The sequence below is a fragment of the Oncorhynchus mykiss genome, chromosome 10 (genome assembly GCF_013265735.2).
Source record: "Oncorhynchus mykiss isolate Arlee chromosome 10, USDA_OmykA_1.1, whole genome shotgun sequence".
NCBI lineage: Eukaryota > Metazoa > Chordata > Actinopteri > Salmoniformes > Salmonidae > Oncorhynchus > Oncorhynchus mykiss.
This window is the reverse complement of record NC_048574.1, coordinates 19,556,702-19,577,217: the sequence shown is the minus strand read 5'-3', so window position 1 is coordinate 19,577,217 and position 20,516 is coordinate 19,556,702. Positions and strand designations below refer to the sequence as shown.

General features: G+C 41.6%; 1 protein-coding gene across 1 annotated transcript; it reads right to left on the bottom strand.

Annotated features, from left to right (window-relative positions):
- Nucleotides 1–268: 268 nt before the first annotated feature.
- riox2 (ribosomal oxygenase 2) lies at nt 269–20,508 on the bottom strand. The gene is made up of 16 exons (XM_036934560.1): nt 20,356–20,508; nt 19,644–20,072; nt 18,959–19,078; nt 15,294–15,422; nt 11,413–11,516; nt 10,973–11,078; nt 10,486–10,657; nt 9,518–9,606; nt 9,280–9,438; nt 8,795–8,950; nt 2,958–3,061; nt 2,518–2,623; nt 2,031–2,202; nt 1,069–1,157; nt 831–989; nt 269–501 (listed from the first exon to the last, which is right to left on the bottom strand). The coding sequence occupies exons 2-16, from the start codon at nt 20,064–20,066 to the stop codon at nt 343–345; spliced, it is 2,247 nt and encodes a 748-aa protein (XP_036790455.1). The 5' UTR covers nt 20,067–20,072; nt 20,356–20,508; the 3' UTR covers nt 269–342.
- Between the last annotated feature and the right edge of the window lie 8 nt (nt 20,509–20,516).

Genomic DNA, 20,516 nt, shown 5'->3' with positions numbered 1-20,516 from the left:
AGAAAGTCTGTTTGCATACAGACACTTTGCATTGGAAGGTCTGGGGGTGTTAGGAGCCTATGAGCAGACTCAGACCGAGCCAACCACATCCCCGTGTCTACTCCCCCGCTTTGCCCAAGCAATGTTGATGTATTTGATGTGTTTCCAGTCGATAAAGTGTGTCACAATATTACATTTACAGTTGTTTCAGATCTGTAAACAGACACACACACACACACACACCACACCGCACCGCACACATTTAAATTAGATGAAGTAAACCGTAGAATAAAGGACTCTTGATTTATTGTGTGACCAAATGGAAAGCAGTGGTTGTTGGTGTCAGAGTATGCTGTTGGGGTATTAGCACACCTCCAGCAGGCCCTCCGACCAGAGCACCAGGGCCATCTGGACTTTGTCATTGTCCAATTGCCTTTTTAGCTGAGACACGGGGATGGGCTGTCCCGCCTGCAGCTGCCTGATGGCCGGGAGGTCTTCGAAGGGGAAGGTCATGCCGGGGGTCTAGGAGATAGGCGGAGAGATATGACAGACAGAACTTTATAGACAGTTTCAGACATGACCATGCATTTTGCCTGTGTAAACAAAATATCAGGAATTGGGCCTTATCTACAGACATATAGCTTCTGATTCGATACTTGGATGAGGGTCAATATGAATTACAGTAACACAAACATCTTCATTCATAAACCATTCAAATCCTGGCTGACTGGCAGCGTATAATCTACTTTAAGAATCCTATATAATATCCAAATGGTAGAGGTGCTTTAACTCAAATCCTATATCCATAGTGTCAACTAAATACATTGTCTATGCAAAATGTGCCAGGTTACCTCAGAGGGTGCATCTTCCTCCTCTTCACCACTATCGTCATCACCACCACTATCATCATCATCATCATCATCATCATCACCACTCTGTCCCATCATATGTTTCTCCCTTCTGTTCCTCAGAGAGTGCATCACATCAACCACCAATGATACCGACCCATCCTAAACACACACAAACACACACTTTAGTCCAAGAGCAGCTAGGTAAAATATGTAAACTGTTAAAACTGAAGGCACTTACTGATGGGCTTTGACACGTCTCTAAAGACACCAGGATGTGGTCTTTAAACCTCAGACACACCGTATCTTCTAAAGCAGGCATCTTTCCAGCTGTGAAGAACACACACACAGAAACAGACACACACAGATTAGATCTAGAGAGAAGGACCTAGGCTAATACATGTACACTCATGCCCAATAAACTCCTCCTGGGAACTTCTTGTAGCTCTGAAAGGATTGGATAGGTTGTACCATATTAGTTACTTAATACTCTTGTTAATACTCTTGTTACTTATTATATATATTAAATATATTTATCTTATATATATATATATACACATACATATACATATATATATACACACATATATATATACACATATACATATACATATATATATACACACAATATATATACCTTCCTTCAGAACCAAGAGTATTAAGTTTCAACTCCCGAGTGGCGCAGCGGTCTAAGGCACTGCATCTCAGTGTTAGAGGCGTCACTACAGACCCTGGTTTGATCCCAGGCTGTATCACAACCGGCCGTGGTCGGAATCCCATAGGGCGGCGCACAATTGGCACAGATTCGTCCGGGTTAAGGGAGGGTTTGGCCGGGGTGGGCCGCCATTGTAAAATAAGAATTTGTTCTTAACTGACTTGCCTAGTTAAATTAAAGGTAAAACAATATATATATAGCAAGCGTCCGGACAGATGTTAACAAATATGTTAAGTCTGTCAGAAAAACGTAAGAGGCGCATTCTAAAGTATCAATGCACATCACTATTTAAATGCATATCTGTAGCCTGTACAGAAACATCACTTCTTAGTAGAAAAACACCACTGTCCTTTTCTAATTTAAATTGATTCATATCTCAGAATATGGCTGTGTCCAGTTACTGTTTCACATTCTATGGGCAACACACACTGTCTGTAATAAACATTCTACTCATTGGACTTTTAAATATTATTCAGGAAGACACACACCTGATGATGAGATGTCATCTTGCTCTGGTGTGTAAGGTGGCAGTCTGTGGAGGGCAAAGTCCCTCTTCATGTCCCCGGCACGGAGTTCGTGTTCGCCCCTCTCCATCTGATCTGCCACGCTCCTCAATAATGAGGCCAACTGCCTGCTTGTGTCTGGGGCTGCGTTGGCTCCCTTGTACACACACAATGTTATAGTGCTTAATAGATAGCAGTAGGTAAGACTGAACTACGCAGATAGGACACTATTATTTTCAATAGGCATACATTGTAATTTCTATTATGAAACTAAATTTAGCAGAACATGCAACCAGTGAGAACTAAAGTTTAGACATTAAACATTCAACACATCGTTCAGTGCAAATTCCTTATTCCTCCTTATTCCACATTCACCAATCTGACCATGGCAGATGAGTGTTTCCCTCAAGGAAGGACAGAAGGAAGGATGAAATGTTTAAGTGTTGGAACAGAGTACGGAAGCGGACCTCACCATCAAGATTCTCCTGGGCATGCCTACCCTCCTGGTGATGTCACTGGTCTTAAGGGAGTCATACAAGAAATTGGGGAACACGTTGGCCAGATAGTCTCCCCATGACCTGAGGTGAAAAAAGTTTAAGTAACTTTACACACCAAGATTATGAATTTCCATTGTTTCAAATGAGAGAATGAAGAAGTGGTGGGGCTGAGATAGCGTTGAGGTTAGAGAGGTATAGCCAGTTCGAAACCCAGGGGAAGATCTGTCAGGCTACGAGTTGGCAAATTCTGACTAAGGCCATTGATGGCTGAAACATGATATTAATAGCTGTATAAATAAAATATCAGGTTTTTAATAGTGTGCGAGCGTTGCGCGTATTACTTTTCAAGGAATGAGTTCGCAACCAGAGGGTCGCTGGTATCAATTTCTTAGGTGCCACAGTGAGTCTCACGTACGTGTTCTGGTAGGTACTGAGGGTTAGGTGGGTAGAATGATCCACTCCCACGGGGGTGTCCGCCTGATGGATGGTTCCTCTGGGGAAGTAGAGCAGATCACCTGCCTATGGAAAAAAAGGACAAACACCCCCCTCACTTAACCTCAATAGCTCAGGCCACAAGTCACACTACGTTGCAAAATACTCCAATGAAGCGTTTTCCAAATGTGGATCAAGACTCTTAAGTGCACTACTGTGGATTACTTTCGGGTTGTGGCCTTTGACTGGTCTTGCCTAGAGAGACATTGGTTTTGTTTAGTCGACAGGAAACCCCTAAAGCGTGATCACCCTGCCACTGTTTTGGTCAAATTCATAGACAAAGCTATGGATGCAAGGACTGACCGTCCATGGTATTAAAATGATGGTTAAAACTTGTTTTGAAGCTACACAGTGTTTGTTTACAATTACATTGTTTGCAAACAATGAAGTAAAACAGGCTTAAATGTTGGGTTCTGATAGTGTATGACAGTTAAACTAAGCTCATGAGGCATTTATAGTTGGGCCGGGACAACATCAGTAGGGCGATACTCAATATCGATACTCAATATTGTGGCAAGGAAACAAACTTCTTATAGGAAAATAGCCCTACTATTGGAAACAAACATCATGTTGTCATCCAGTCACATGTATTTATTTTCCAAGCTATAGCAAGTTTGTACAGGACCAAAGAGTCTATGTAGTCTGCGATACTGGTAAAGAAAATAAAATAAAATGAAATATCACATTTACATAAGTATTCAGGCCCTTTACTTAGTACTTTGTTGAAGCACCTTTGGTAGCGATTACAGCCTCGAGTCTTCTTGGGTATGACGCTACAAGCTTGGCACACCAATATTTGGGGAGTTTCTCCCATTCTTCTCTGCAGATCCTCTCAAGCTCTGTCAGGTTGAATGGGGAGAATCGCTGCACAGATATTTTCAGGTCTCTCCAGAGATGTTCGATTGGGTTCAAGTCCAGGCTCTAGTTGGGCCACTCAAGAACATTGACTTGTCCCGAAGCCACTCCTGCATTATCTTGGCTGTGTGCTTAGGGGCATTATCCTGTTGGAAGGTGTACCTTCACCCCAGTCTGAGGTCCTGAGAGCCCTGGAGCAGGTTTTCATCAAGGACCTCTCTGTATTCTGCAAAAGGTACAGAGATTGGACTGCTGAGGACTGGGGTAAAGTCATTTTCTCTGATGAATCCCCTTTCCGATTGTTTGGGGCATCCAGAAAAAAAGCTTGTCCGGAGAAGACAAGGTGAGCACTACCATCAGTCCTGTGTCATGCCAACGGAAAAGCATCCTGAGACCATTCATGTGTGGGGTTGCTCCTCAGCCAAGGGAGTGGGCTCACTCACAATTTTGCCTAAGAACACAGCCATGAACAAAGAATGGTACAAACATATCCTCCGAGAGCAACTTCTTCCAACCATCCAGGAACAGTTTGGTGACGAACAATGTATTTTCCAGCATGATGGAGCACCTTGCCATGAGGCAAAAGTGATAACTAAGTGACTTGGGGAACAAAACATTGATATTTTGGGTCCATGGCCAGGAAACTTCCCAGCCCTTAACTTCTTGGTGACAGGGGGCAGTATTTTCACATCCGGATGAAATGCATGCCCAAATTCAACTGCCTGCTACTCATCCCCAGAAGATAAGATATGCATATTATTAGTGGATTTGGATAGAAAACAATCTGAAGTTTCTACAACTGTTTTAATCATGTCTGTGAGTATAACAGAACTTATTTAGCAGGCGAAACCCCGAGGACAAACCATTCAGCTTTTTGTTTTTTGAGGTCACTCTTTTCAATGGGTTTTCATTGGGAATCCAGATTTCTAAAGGGACCTTCTTGCAGTTCCTATCGCTTCCACTGGATGTCAACAGTCTTTAGAAAATGGTTGAGGTTATTCCTTTGTGTAATGAAGAAGTACGGCCATCTTCAACGAGGGTCACTTGAAGTGTACTGTTAGATAGAGGTGCGTGACCAGAAAGCGCGCTACAGCCTTTTCTAAAGTTTTTGAGAGGAATGGAAGATTCGATATAGGCCGATAGTTTTTTATATTTTCTGGGTCAAGGTTTGGCTTTTTCAAGAGAGGCTTTCTTACTGCCACTTTTAGTGAGTTTGGTACACATCCGGTGGATAGAGAGCCGTTTATTATGTTCAACATAGGAGGGCCAAGCACAGGAAGCAGCTCTTTCAGTAGTTTAGTTGGAATAGGGTCCAGTATGCAGCTTGAAGGTCTAGAGGCCATGATTATTTTCATCATTGTGTCAAGAGATATAGTACTAAAACACTTGAGCGTCTCTCTTGATCCTAGGTCCTGGCAGAGTTGTGCAGACTCAGGACAACTGAGCTTTGAAGGAATACGCAGATTTAAAGAGGAGTCCGTAATTTGCCTTCTAATAATCATGATCTTTTCCTCAAAGAAGTTCATGAATTTATCACTGCTAAAGTGAAAGCCATCCTCTCTTGGGGAATGCTGCTTTTTAGTTAGCTTTGCGACAGTATCAAAAAGGAATTTCGGATTGTTCTTATTTTCCTCAATTAAGTTAAAAAAATAGGATGATCGAGCAGCAGTAAGGGCTCTTCGGTACTGCACGGTACTGTCTTTCCAAGCTAGTCGGAAGACTTCCAGTTTGGTGTGGCGCCATTTCCGTTCCAATTTTCTGGAAGCTTGCTTCAGAGCTCGGGTATTTTCTGTGTACCAGGGAGCTAGTTTCTTATGAGAAATGTTTTTAGTTTTTAGGGGTGCAACTGCATCTAGGGTATTGCGCAAGGTTAAATTGAGTTCCTCAGTTAGGTGGTTAACTGATTTTTGTCCTCTGGCGTCCTTGGGTAGACAGGGAATCTGGAAGGACATCAAGGAATCTTTGTGTTGTCTGTGAATTTATAGCACGACTTTTGATGTTCCTTGGTTGGGGTCTGAGCAGATTATTTGTTGCAATTGCAAACGTAATAAAATGGTGGTCCGATAGTCCAGGATTATGAGGAAAAACATTAAGATCCACAACATTTATTCCATGGGACAAAACTAGGTCCAGAGTATGACTGTGACAGTGAGTGGGTCCAGAGACATGTTGGACAAAACCCACTGAGTCGATGATGGCTCCGAAAGCCTTTTGGAGTGGGTCTGTGGACTTTTCCATGTGAATATTAAAGTGACCAAAGATTAGAATATTACCTGCTATGAGTACAAGGTCCGATAGGAATTCAGGGAACTCAATGAGGAACGCTGTATATGGCCCAGGAGGCCAGTAGCTATAAAAAGTGATTGAGTAGGCTGCATGACTAGAAGCATGACTAGAAGCTCAAATTAACATTTAATTATTTGGCAACATCTCTGGTGGCCATTCCTGCAGTCAGCAAGCCAATCGTACGCTTCCTCAAAACTTGAGACATCTGTGGCAGTGTTGTGTGACAGAACTGCACATTTTAGAGAGGCCTTTTATTGTCCCCAGCACAAGGTGCACCTGTGTAATGAGCCGGCTATTTAATCTGCTTTTTTTTTAATTAAAAATGCCACACCTGTCACGTGGATGGATGATCTTGACAAAGGAGAAAAACTCACTAACAGGGATGTAAACAAATTTGTGCACATTTTAGAAAAATAATATTTTTGTGCATATGGAATATTTCTGGAACGTTTTAATTCAGTTCATGAAACTTGGTACCAACACTGCATTTATATTTTTGTTCAGTACAAATGCATTTGGAGCATACATTTTTAATTTACAATGATACATAGGCAAACTTCAAGATAACAAGCTAATATGAAGTTAACGTTAGTTGGTGATATTTCACTTAGTTCTGTAAAGTTGGCTAGCTAGCTAACAAGCAGCTCAATAGCATACACAGCTAGCTAATAATACTTTAAAAATATATATATATATATTTTATTATAAACATTTTCCAAATGTATTTACTTACTTGAATAGGTTCACGCCTACGCCCATGAAGCGGCCAATCTCTTAGAGCGAAGAGTTGTCAAACTCTGGTCGAAGCATAGCCTTTGCAGCGCAGATTGATGGCGGACATTTCTGAACTGACCAAGGCGCACCTCCAACAACAAATAAAACCTCACATTATTTTGCCAAAAAACAAAGACGATTTAGCTCAACCAGTGGCATATGGGCTTGTTAGGTGAGCGCTGATGCCGCCCTGTGATAAGCAGTGGTCACTTTTTCAATAGCGCAAAATAGTTCGCTTGTCCATTCCGAGCACGCCTCTCCAGGGTGCTGTTGGAGAGACGCGAGGCTTCACCAACTTTCCGTCCCCCTAAAATATTTGAACATAAATCATGTAGCAGATATAGACTACATCATGGAGGTTTCTCCGATCAAATAGCCTAACCTAAATGGCACCCAATCCCAAAAAATATGAACAAACAAACATCCCCCAAAATCAGGAGAGGTCAAAGTAAAATTGACAATCAGGCTACTCACAACTGCGGTCCAGGAATTTCCTTTACGAAAAAAGATTGCAGTCAGAGTGCAGTACGACTAACTGTAGTATGCTGTAAATACTGCGTCCAAAATAATGTTTTACTGCAATCACTGCCTCCAAAATACCAGTCGACTGCACTTTCATAACATTTTTTTTGTAAGGGTTCACCCCGTGAGCTAAGTAGTCATGATGGTTTCAAGTTTGTATCCATTGATTTTTTATGATCATAGCGAAAAATAAAATACATCTGCATTTCCCGCTGTGTACACACATTGATTCTCGTTGCAAATAGGCCCAGGATAACTCCTGATAACGTTGGGTAGCTGCTGATATTCATCTTATAAATAGCCATTCATTCGTCACAGGAATCAGGACTAAAGCCAATGCAACGGCCTGTTTTACAAACGGTGGGTCTACCGCAGATGGGCATTCATAAAATTCCAATGCAACCAGACATGTGGCCTAAACACTAGTGTAAGCAAGGACCGACGCAGACGTCTTTTATATGTATTTTTTTTGGTCCCATCTGGACCAGCAGGCTTTTGGTGTTTCACAAACATTATGCCTACCGCATTGATGGGCATTCATAGAATTCCATTGCAGGCAGACACTGTAGGCTACACCCCAGTACACACAGACCGATGCCTTTGACATATTTTTTGGTCCTGTCCAGACAGGCCTAGATTTCCACATTGGTTTTTAGTCCTGACCAAATCTGAACCAATCATAGATTGGTCTAGATTTTGTCCAGTCTGGACCAGCCTTAATTTGGGCTATATACTTCCATGTTTGGTTCAGGTTTCAATTTTCATTTAGAACCTAAATTGTACCTAACTTCTGGAAAATAAATATTTTCAAACTTGCTTACTGGGACTATTCTATTTTTTGGGGAAGGGGGCAATGTTTTTTGTTGTGCCTAGGGTGGCAGAAAGGCCAGGTCTGATAACTGCTGCTCTCCTCAGAGCACAAATCATCCAGCCTAAATTCACAGATCTCTTCAACTACAGTGTACCTGTGGAACCAAGAAAGTCTGTTTGCATACAGACACTTTGCATTGGAAGGTCTGGGGGTGTTAGGAGCCTATGAGCAGACTCAGACCGAGCCAACCACATCCCCGTGTCTACTCCCCCGCTTTGCCCAAGCAATGTTGATGTATTTGATGTGTTTCCAGTCGATAAAGTGTGTCACAATATTACATTTACAGTTGTTTCAGATCTGTAAACAGACACACACACACACACACACACCACACCGCACCGCACACATTTAAATTAGATGAAGTAAACCGTAGAATAAAGGACTCTTGATTTATTGTGTGACCAAATGGAAAGCAGTGGTTGTTGGTGTCAGAGTATGCTGTTGGGGTATTAGCACACCTCCAGCAGGCCCTCCGACCAGAGCACCAGGGCCATCTGGACTTTGTCATTGTCCAATTGCCTTTTTAGCTGAGACACGGGGATGGGCTGTCCCGCCTGCAGCTGCCTGATGGCCGGGAGGTCTTCGAAGGGGAAGGTCATGCCGGGGGTCTAGGAGATAGGCGGAGAGATATGACAGACAGAACTTTATAGACAGTTTCAGACATGACCATGCATTTTGCCTGTGTAAACAAAATATCAGGAATTGGGCCTTATCTACAGACATATAGCTTCTGATTCGATACTTGGATGAGGGTCAATATGAATTACAGTAACACAAACATCTTCATTCATAAACCATTCAAATCCTGGCTGACTGGCAGCGTATAATCTACTTTAAGAATCCTATATAATATCCAAATGGTAGAGGTGCTTTAACTCAAATCCTATATCCATAGTGTCAACTAAATACATTGTCTATGCAAAATGTGCCAGGTTACCTCAGAGGGTGCATCTTCCTCCTCTTCACCACTATCGTCATCACCACCACTATCATCATCATCATCATCATCATCATCACCACTCTGTCCCATCATATGTTTCTCCCTTCTGTTCCTCAGAGAGTGCATCACATCAACCACCAATGATACCGACCCATCCTAAACACACACAAACACACACTTTAGTCCAAGAGCAGCTAGGTAAAATATGTAAACTGTTAAAACTGAAGGCACTTACTGATGGGCTTTGACACGTCTCTAAAGACACCAGGATGTGGTCTTTAAACCTCAGACACACCGTATCTTCTAAAGCAGGCATCTTTCCAGCTGTGAAGAACACACACACAGAAACAGACACACACAGATTAGATCTAGAGAGAAGGACCTAGGCTAATACATGTACACTCATGCCCAATAAACTCCTCCTGGGAACTTCTTGTAGCTCTGAAAGGATTGGATAGGTTGTACCATATTAGTTACTTAATACTCTTGTTAATACTCTTGTTACTTATTATATATATTAAATATATTTATCTTATATATATATATATATATATACACATACATATACATATATATATACACACATATATATATACACATATACATATACATATATATATACACACAATATATATACCTTCCTTCAGAACCAAGAGTATTAAGTTTCAACTCCCGAGTGGCGCAGCGGTCTAAGGCACTGCATCTCAGTGTTAGAGGCGTCACTACAGACCCTGGTTTGATCCCAGGCTGTATCACAACCGGCCGTGGTCGGAATCCCATAGGGCGGCGCACAATTGGCACAGATTCGTCCGGGTTAAGGGAGGGTTTGGCCGGGGTGGGCCGCCATTGTAAAATAAGAATTTGTTCTTAACTGACTTGCCTAGTTAAATTAAAGGTAAAACAATATATATATAGCAAGCGTCCGGACAGATGTAAACAAATATGTTAAGTCTGTCAGAAAAACGTAAGAGGCGCATTCTAAAGTATCAATGCACATCACTATTTAAATGCATATCTGTAGCCTGTACAGAAACATCACTCCTTAGTAGAAAAACACCACTGTCCTTTTCTAATTTAAATTGATCCATATCTCAGAATATGGCTGTGTCCAGTTACTGTTTCACATTCTATGGGCAACACACACTGTCTGTAATAAACATTCTACTCATTGGACTTTTAAATATTATTCAGCAAGACACACACCTGATGATGAGATGTCATCTTGCTCTGGTGTGTAAGGTGGCAGTCTGTGGAGGGCAAAGTCCCTCTTCATGTCCCCGGCACGGAGTTCGTGTTCGCCCCTCTCCATCTGATCTGCCACGCTCCTCAATAATGAGGCCAACTGCCTGCTTGTGTCTGGGGCTGCGTTGGCTCCCTTGTACACACACAATGTTATAGTGCTTAATAGATAGCAGTAGGTAAGACTGAACTACGCAGATAGGACACTATTATTTTCAATAGGCATACATTGTAATTTCTATTATGAAACTAAATTTAGCAGAACATGCAACCAGTGAGAACTAAAGTTTAGACATTAAACATTCAACACATCGTTCAGTGCAAATTCCTTATTCCTCCTTATTCCACATTCACCAATCTGACCATGGCAGATGAGTGTTTCCCTCAAGGAAGGACAGAAGGAAGGATGAAATGTTTAAGTGTTGGAACAGAGTACGGAAGCGGACCTCACCATCAAGATTCTCCTGGGCATGCCTACCCTCCTGGTGATGTCACTGGTCTTAAGGGAGTCATACAAGAAATTGGGGAACACGTTGGCCAGATAGTCTCCCCATGACCTGAGGTGAAAAAAGTTTAAGTAACTTTACACACCAAGATTATGAATTTCCATTGTTTCAAATGAGAGAATGAAGAAGTGGTGGGGCTGAGATAGCGTTGAGGTTAGAGAGGTATAGCCAGTTCGAAACCCAGGGGAAGATCTGTCAGGCTACGAGTTGGCAAATTCTGACTAAGGCCATTGATGGCTGAAACATGATATTAATAGCTGTATAAATAAAATATCAGGTTTTTAATAGTGTGCGAGCGTTGCGCGTATTACTTTTCAAGGAATGAGTTCGCAACCAGAGGGTCGCTGGTATCAATTTCTTAGGTGCCACAGTGAGTCTCACGTACGTGTTCTGGTAGGTACTGAGGGTTAGGTGGGTAGAATGATCCACTCCCACGGGGGTGTCCGCCTGATGGATGGTTCCTCTGGGGAAGTAGAGCAGATCACCTGCCTATGGAAAAAAAGGACAAACACCCCCCTCACTTAACCTCAATAGCTCAGGCCACAAGTCACACTACGTTGCAAAATACTCCAATGAAGCGTTTTCCAAATGTGGATCAAGACTCTTAAGTGCACTACTGTGGATTACTTTCGGGTTGTGGCCTTTGACTGGTCTTGCCTAGAGAGACATTGGTTTTGTTTAGTCGACAGGAAACCCCTAAAGCGTGATCACCCTGCCACTGTTTTGGTCAAATTCATAGACAAAGCTATGGATGCAAGGACTGACCGTCCATGGTATTAAAATGATGGTTAAAACTTGTTTTGAAGCTACACAGTGTTTGTTTACAATTACATTGTTTGCAAACAATGAAGTAAAACAGGCTTAAATGTTGGGTTCTGATAGTGTATGACAGTTAAACTAAGCTCATGAGGCATTTATAGTTGGGCCGGGACAACATCAGTAGGGCGATACTCAATATCGATACTCAATATTGTGGCAAGGAAACAAACTTCTTATAGGAAAATAGCCCTACTATTGGAAACAAACATCATGTTGTCATCCAGTCACATGTATTTATTTTCCAAGCTATAGCACACAATATTTGACATATAGCAAGTTTGTACAGGACCAAAGAGTCTATGTAGTCTGCGATACTGGTAAAGAAAATAAAATAAAATGAAATATCACATTTACATAAGTATTCAGGCCCTTTACTTAGTACTTTGTTGAAGCACCTTTGGTAGCGATTACAGCCTCGAGTCTTCTTGGGTATGACGCTACAAGCTTGGCACACCAATATTTGGGGAGTTTCTCCCATTCTTCTCTGCAGATCCTCTCAAGCTCTGTCAGGTTGAATGGGGAGAATCGCTGCACAGATATTTTCAGGTCTCTCCAGAGATGTTCGATTGGGTTCAAGTCCAGGCTCTAGTTGGGCCACTCAAGAACATTGACTTGTCCCGAAGCCACTCCTGCATTATCTTGGCTGTGTGCTTAGGGGCATTATCCTGTTGGAAGGTGTACCTTCACCCCAGTCTGAGGTCCTGAGAGCCCTGGAGCAGGTTTTCATCAAGGACCTCTCTGTATTCTGCAAAAGGTACAGAGATTGGACTGCTGAGGACTGGGGTAAAGTCATTTTCTCTGATGAATCCCCTTTCCGATTGTTTGGGGCATCCAGAAAAAAAGCTTGTCCGGAGAAGACAAGGTGAGCACTACCATCAGTCCTGTGTCATGCCAACGGAAAAGCATCCTGAGACCATTCATGTGTGGGGTTGCTCCTCAGCCAAGGGAGTGGGCTCACTCACAATTTTGCCTAAGAACACAGCCATGAACAAAGAATGGTACAAACATATCCTCCGAGAGCAACTTCTTCCAACCATCCAGGAACAGTTTGGTGACGAACAATGTATTTTCCAGCATGAGGAAGCACCTTGCCATGAGGCAAAAGTGATAACTAAGTGACTTGGGGAACAAAACATTGATATTTTGGGTCCATGGCCAGGAAACTCCCCAGCCCTTAACTTCTTGGTGACAGGGGGCAGTATTTTCACATCCGGATGAAATGCATGCCCAAATTCAACTGCCCGCTACTCATCCCCAGAAGATAAGATATGCATATTATTAGTGGATTTGGATAGAAAACACTCTGAAGTTTCTACAACTGTTTTAATCATGTCTGTGAGTATAACAGAACTTATTTAGCAGGCGAAACCATTCAGATTTTTGTTTTTTGAGGTCACTCTTTTCAATGGGTTTTCATTGGGAATCCAGATTTCTAAAGGGACCTTCTTGCAGTTCCTATCGCTTCCACTGGATGTCAACAGTCTTTAGAAAATGGTTGAGGTTATTCCTTTGTGTAATGAAGAAGTACGGCCATCTTCAACGAGGGTCACTTGAAGTGTACTGTTAGATAGAGGTGCGTGACCAGAAAGCGCGCTACAGCCTTTTCTAAAGTTTTTGAGAGGAATGGAAGATTCGATATAGGCCGATAGTTTTTTATATTTTCTGGGTCAAGGTTTGGCTTTTTCAAGAGAGGCTTTATTACTGCCACTTTTAGTGAGTTTGGTACACATCCGGTGGATAGAGAGCCGTTTATTATGTTCAACATAGGAGGGCCAAGCACAGGAAGCAGCTCTTTCAGTAGTTTAGTTGGAATAGGGTCCAGTATGCAGCTTGAAGGTTTAGAGGCCATGATTATTTTCATCATTGTGTCAAGAGATATAGTACTAAAACACTTGAGCGTCTCTCTTGATCCTAGGTCCTGGCAGAGTTGTGCAGACTCAGGACAACTGAGCTTTGAAGGAATACGCAGATTTAAAGAGGAGTCCGTAATTTGCTTTCTAATAATCATGATATTTTCCTCAAAGAAGTTCATGAATTTATCACTGCTAAAGTGAAAGCCATCCTCTCTTGGGGAATGCTGCTTTTTAGTTAGCTTTGCGACAGTATCAAAAAGGAATTTCGGATTGTTCTTATTTTCCTCAATTAAGTTAAAAAAATAGGATGACCGAGCAGCAGTAAGGGCTCTTCGGTACTGCACGGTACTGTCTTTCCAAGCTAGTCGGAAGACTTCCAGTTTGGTGTGGCGCCATTTCCGTTCCAATTTTCTGGAAGCTTGCTTCAGAGCTCGGGTATTTTCTGTGTACCAGGGAGCTAGTTTCTTATGAGAAATGTTTTTAGTTTTTAGGGGTGCAACTGCATCTAGGGACGCGTGACCAGAAAGCTAGCTACAGTTTGTTTTCCTCCTGTATTGAACACAGATCATCTCGTCTTCAATTTTATCGATTATTTACGTTAAATACCTAAAGTTGTATTACAAAAGTAGTTTGAAATGTTTTGGCAAAGTTTACAGGTAACTTTTGAGATATTTTGTAGTCACGTTGCGCAAGTTGGAACCGGTGTTTTTCTGGATCAAACACGCCAAATAAATGGACATTTTGGATATATAATCGACGGAATTAATCGAACAAAAAGGACCATTTGTGATGTTTATGGGACATATTGGAGTGCCAACAAAAGAAGCTCGTCAAAGGTAAGGCATGAATTATATTTTTATTTCTGTGTTTTGTGTTGCGCCTGCAGGGTTGAAATATGTTTTCTCTCTTTGTTTATGGAGGTGCTATCCTCAGATAATAGCATCGTTTGCTTTCAGCGAAAAGCCTTCTTGAAATCTGACATGTTGGCTGGATTCACAACAAGTGTAGCTTTAATTTGCTATCTTGCATGCGTGATTTAATGAAAGTTAAATTTTTATAGTAATTTATTTGATTTTGGCGCTCTGCATTTTCCTTGGCTTTTGGCCAGGTGGGACGCTAGCGTTCCACATATCCCAGAGAGGTTTTAATCCCATTGAGAACTTGTGGTCAATCCTCAAGAGGCGGGTGGACAAACAAAACCCCACAAATTCTGACAAACCCCAAGCATTGATTATGCATGAATGGGCTGCCATCAGTTAATTGACAGCATGCCAGGATGGATTGCAGAGGTCTTGAAAAAGAAGGGTCAACACTGCAAATATTGACTCTTTGCATCAACTTCATGTAATTGTCAATAAAAGCCTTTGACACTGCTTGTAATTATACTTCAGCATTCCATAGTAACATCTGACAAAAATATCTAAAGACACTGAGGCAGCAGACTTTGTGAAAATGTATATTCGTGTCATTCTCAAAACTTTTGGCCACGACTGTATATCATTAATTTTAAAGTCCCAAAATGTATGTCGCAATTGCCCCCAATAAATGCAAACTGACACAGATTATGGGCAGCGTCACCCTGCTCCTAACGTACCTTCAGTATGATGTCGTGTGTGGGGCTGCCGATGCGCTCCTCAAGCGCCACGCAGTACTCTCTGGCCAGGGGCACCGTGGGGCTGTACAGACGCCAATGTTTCTCGCCCTCCAACTGGAGGATAAACACCTGGGGAAAGGCGTACACATATTTAGCAGATGTTATCGCAGGTGCAGCAAAATACTTGTTTCTGGCTCAAACAGTTATACCGAACATTACAAAACAATACACTCAAATCCCCCAAATTCTAAGAAAGAAATGTAGAAATAGCATAATGAGCAATGTCTGTGTCCAGAATATAAATATATACACTGAACAAAAATAAAAGCAACATGTAACAATTTCAAAGATTTACAGTTCATATAAGGAAATCAGTCAATTGAAATACATTCTTTAGGCCATAATCTATGGATTTCACATGACTGGGAATACAGATATGCATCTGTTGGTCACAGATACCTTAAACAAATGGTAGGGGCATGGATCAGAAAACCCGTCAGTATCTGCTGTGACCAGCATTTGCCTCATGTAGAGTGACATCTCCTTTTCATAGAGCCCCAGGACAACAGCACAATTAGACCCAACCAAATCATGAGAAAACAGAAAGATAATTACTTGACACATTGGAAAGAATTAATAAAAAAACAGAGCAAACTAGAATGCTATTTTGCCCTACACAGAGAGTACACAGCGGCAGAATACCTGACCACTGTAACTGACCCAAAATTAAGGATAGCTTTGACTATGTACAGACTCAGTGAGCATAGCCTTGCTATTGAGAAAGGCCGCCGTAGGCAGAAATGGCTCTCAAGAGAAGACAGGCTATGTGCTCACTTCCCACAAAATGAGGTGGAAACTGAGCTGCACTTCCTAACCTCCTGCCCAATGTATGACAATATTAGAGAGACATATTTCCCTCAGATTACACAGATCCACAAAGAATTCGAAAACAAATCCAATTTTGAAAAACTCCCATATCTACTGTGTGAAATTCCACAGTGTGCCATCACAACAGCAAGATTTGTGACCTGTTGCCACGAGAAAAGGGCAACCAGTGAAGAACAAACACCATTGTAAATACAACCCATATTTATGCTTATTTATTTTATCTTGTGTCCTTTAACCATTTGTACATTGTTAAAACACTGTATATATATATATATATATATATATATATATATATATATATATATATATATATATATATATATATGACATTTGTAATGTCTTTATTGTTTTGAAACTTCTGTATGTGCAATGTTTACTGTTCATTTGTATTGTTTTTCACTTTATATATCATCTACCTCACTTGCTTTGGCAATGTTAACACATGTTTCTCATGCCAATAAAGCCCTTGAATTGAATTGAGATAATCAGACTGTTGATTGAGGGCAGTGGAATGTTGTCCCACTCCTCTTCAATGGCTGTGTGAAGTTGCTTGATATTGGCAGGAACTGGAACACGTCGTTGTACAAGTTGATCCAGAGCATGACGAGCACGCAGATGAGCTTCCCCGAGATGGTCTGTGTTTTGTTCGACTTACTGCCAAATTCTCTAAAACAACACTTCTGGTAGAGAAATTAACATTCAATTCTCTAGCAACTGCTCTGGTGGACATTCCTGCAGTCAGCATGCCAATTGCACACTCGCTCAAAACTTGAGACATCTGTAGCATTTTGTTGTGTGACAAAACTGTACATTTTAAAGTATACTTTTATTGTCCCCAGCACAAGGTGCACCTGTTAAATCAGCTTCTTGATATGCCAGATCTGTCAAGTGGATGGATTATATTGGCAAAGGAGAAATGCTCACTAACAGGGATGTAAACACATATGCACAACATTTGAGAGAAATAAGCTTTTTGTGCATATAGAAAACTTCAGGATCTTTTATTTCAGCTCATGAAACCAAAACTTTACATGATGCCTTTATATTTTTGTTCAGTGTATATATATATATATATATATATATATATATATATATATATAGTGCTCAAAAAAATAAAGGGAACACTTAAACAACACAATGTAACTCCAAGTCAATCACACTTCTGTGAAATCAAACTGTCCACTTAGGAAGCAACACTGATTGACAGTAAATTTCACATGCTGTTGTGCAAGTGGAATAGACAACAGGTGGAAATTATAGGCAATTAGCAAGACACCCCCAATAAAGGAGTGGTTCTGCAGGTGGGGACCACAGACCACTTCTCAGTTCCTATGCTTCCTGGCTGATGTTTTGGTCACTTTTGAATGCTGGCGGTTCCTCCACTCTAGTGGTAGCATGAGACGGAGTCTACAACCCACACAAGTGGCTCAGGTAGTGCAGCTCATCAGGATGGAACATCAATGCGAGCTGTGGCAAGAAGGTTTGCTGTGTCTGTCAACGTAGTGTCCAGAGCATGGAGGCGCTACCAGGAGACAGGCCAGTACATCAGGAGATGTGGAGGAGGCCGTAGGAGGGCAACAACCCAGCAGCAGGACCGCTACCTCCGCCTTTGTGCAAGGAGGAGCAGGAGGAGCCCTGCAAAATGACCTCCAGCAGGCCACAAATGTGCATGTGTCTGCTCAAACGGTCAGAAACAGACACCATGAGGGGGGTATGAGGGCCCGACGTCCACAGGTGGACAGTTTGATTTCACAGAAGTGTGATTGACTTGGTGTTACATTGTGTTGTTTAATAGTTCCCTTTATTTTTTTAAGCAGTATATATATATATATATATATATATATATATATATATATATATATATATATAGAACAAAAATATAAAGGCATCATGTAAAGTTTTGGTTTCATGAGCTGAAATAAAAGATCCCAAAGTTTTCTATATGCACAAAAAGCTTATTTCTCTCAAATGTTGTGCATATGTGTTTACATCCCTGTTAGTGAGCATTTCTCCTTTGCCAATATAATCCATCCACTTGACAGATCTGGCATATCAATATATATATATATATATATATATATTGGCCATAATGGAGTTTGGAGTGTGACTGTTTGAGGTTGTGGACAAGTGTCTTTTATACTGATAACAAGTTTAAACAGGTGCCATTAATACAGGTAACGAGTGGAGGACAGAGGAGCCTCTTAAAGAAGAAGTTACAGGTCTGTGAGAGCCAGAAATCTTGCTTGTTTGTAGGTGACCAAATACTTATTTTCCACCATAATTGGCAAATAAATTCATAAAAAATCCTACAATGTGATTTTCTGGATTTTTTTTCCTTCTCATTTTGTCTGTCATAGTTGAAGTGTACCTATGATGAAAATTACAGGCCTCTCTCATCTTTTTAAGTGGGAGAACTTGCACAATTGGTGGCTGACTAAATACTTTTTTGCCCCACTGTGTGTTTATGATGGTGTGTAGACAGTATGGACAGTATATGAATAGGAAAGGTGTACAGCAGTAGATATATAGGATTACTAGAATACAGCATATACATATGAAGTGGGTAAAAGTGTATGTAAACATTTAAATATTGTCTAATCCTCAAACTATACTACAAACTTTGCAGCCAGGGTTGTGTTCAGTAGGGAACACTGTAGCAAAATTATTTGAAATGTAAAGGTGAAATTTTAGTTTCTTATGGGTAGCTATGACATGTTCTGGTTCCCACTGAACACTACCCTGATGTGGACCATTTTGGGGCCAGTTCAGTGGTGTACCTCCACATCGTCGTAGTGTGGGGGTAGCCCTTGGGAATCCTGTGGGGTGATGTAGACGTTGGAGCCCACAAGAGCGCCGAAGAAACACTCCAGCTTCTCCTGAATCCGCCACAACTCGTCCTGGAGACACACGGTTAGTTAGAGGAGAGCAGGCATCTTAGAATCTCTGAATAGAATACTATTGGGTTCAGCTCTGCACAAATATGGAATGATCAAGATGTTCAGATATCTGTGCCATAGATTTTAATTCATGTTGTGTTCACCAACATATTCAAGGTGTTCCCATTTAAAATAGGCAAATCTGAATCTGAGCTAAACAACATCTTAGCTAAAGGATATATGTCACTACCAGTCCCTTTCTGTTACCACAGAGCCACTGCCACAGTGCTGCATTAACTAGGACCTTCACTCCATTTTCTACAGGGATGCAGTTTTGGCAGGCCAAGATCTAATAATACCTTATTCAACTGATCAACAGTCATAATTAATACAATCAAGCTGAATCATGTGTTTAGGTAATAATGCTAGGCTGGGACAACCCTTCCCCACATACTGTGGCCCTACAGGAGCAGAGTCATGTTCAGTAGAAACAAAACATGTTCTCTTGTTTCATACTATCACAGACCAGAACCCATGACTCGGGAGTACAAAACACTGTGGATAAACACATGTCCACTACTCTCACCTTAAACCTCTGAGGCTGGTGGAACTGGATGGTGGCCTTCTGGTTGAAGTCCTTTTTGAGCTGGCTGTAGTTGACACGGCCTTCCTTGTTCAACACAGTCTTGTTGCCCTGGACGCTGCGGCACACATTGAGGTCTCTGGCATACGTCAGGCCCTGGGCGCACAGCCCCTTCAGGTCTGAAAGCTGGAACAGAGACTTGTAGTAGGAGGCCAGGCCTGGGTCAGACCTCTGGAGGTGGAGGGGCTTCTTCTCCCAGTAGTCAGTGAAAAATTCCTCCTGTCCCACTGGGGAAATTAGGCTATGGAAGACAGTGTCTGGGGTGTCGAAGCAGAAAGGAGAGGGGACGCCATTGGAGTCTGTTTTCCTATGTTTGGGAGCGACCTCTTCATCTCCGGATGCTGCTTTTCTTCCTTTCCTGGGCATCTTTAGCTGATAGAGAACGTTACATCAGTGGCATTAGATTAGAATATAGCTAATTAGCAGTTTCAATTTTGCATTGCTATCAAATTAAGATTAACAGTGCCCTTGGTGAAGTGCAGTTGGAATAGCCCGTTCGATAGCAAATACTCGGTGTTGTGTAGCTACTGTAGCAAGCTTCAGATACAAATGTTAGCTAGCTAATAACAAAGTTTATGGGCTAACGTTAATTAACGTTAGCTAGCTTGCAAACTGTAGCTAACGTTATATAATGCTAAAACATAGCGAACGTTACCTGTTTTGCTTATGTTCCCACCTTCGGATTTAACACATATTAGCTATAAACTCTCCCTTTTCCCAAATCAGTTTGGTTTGATAGCTACACGTGAGAATCGTGTTCTGTCCGGTAGCATAAAATGTCCGAAGGCAAACAAGTACTTTCCATTCCGCTCTGGT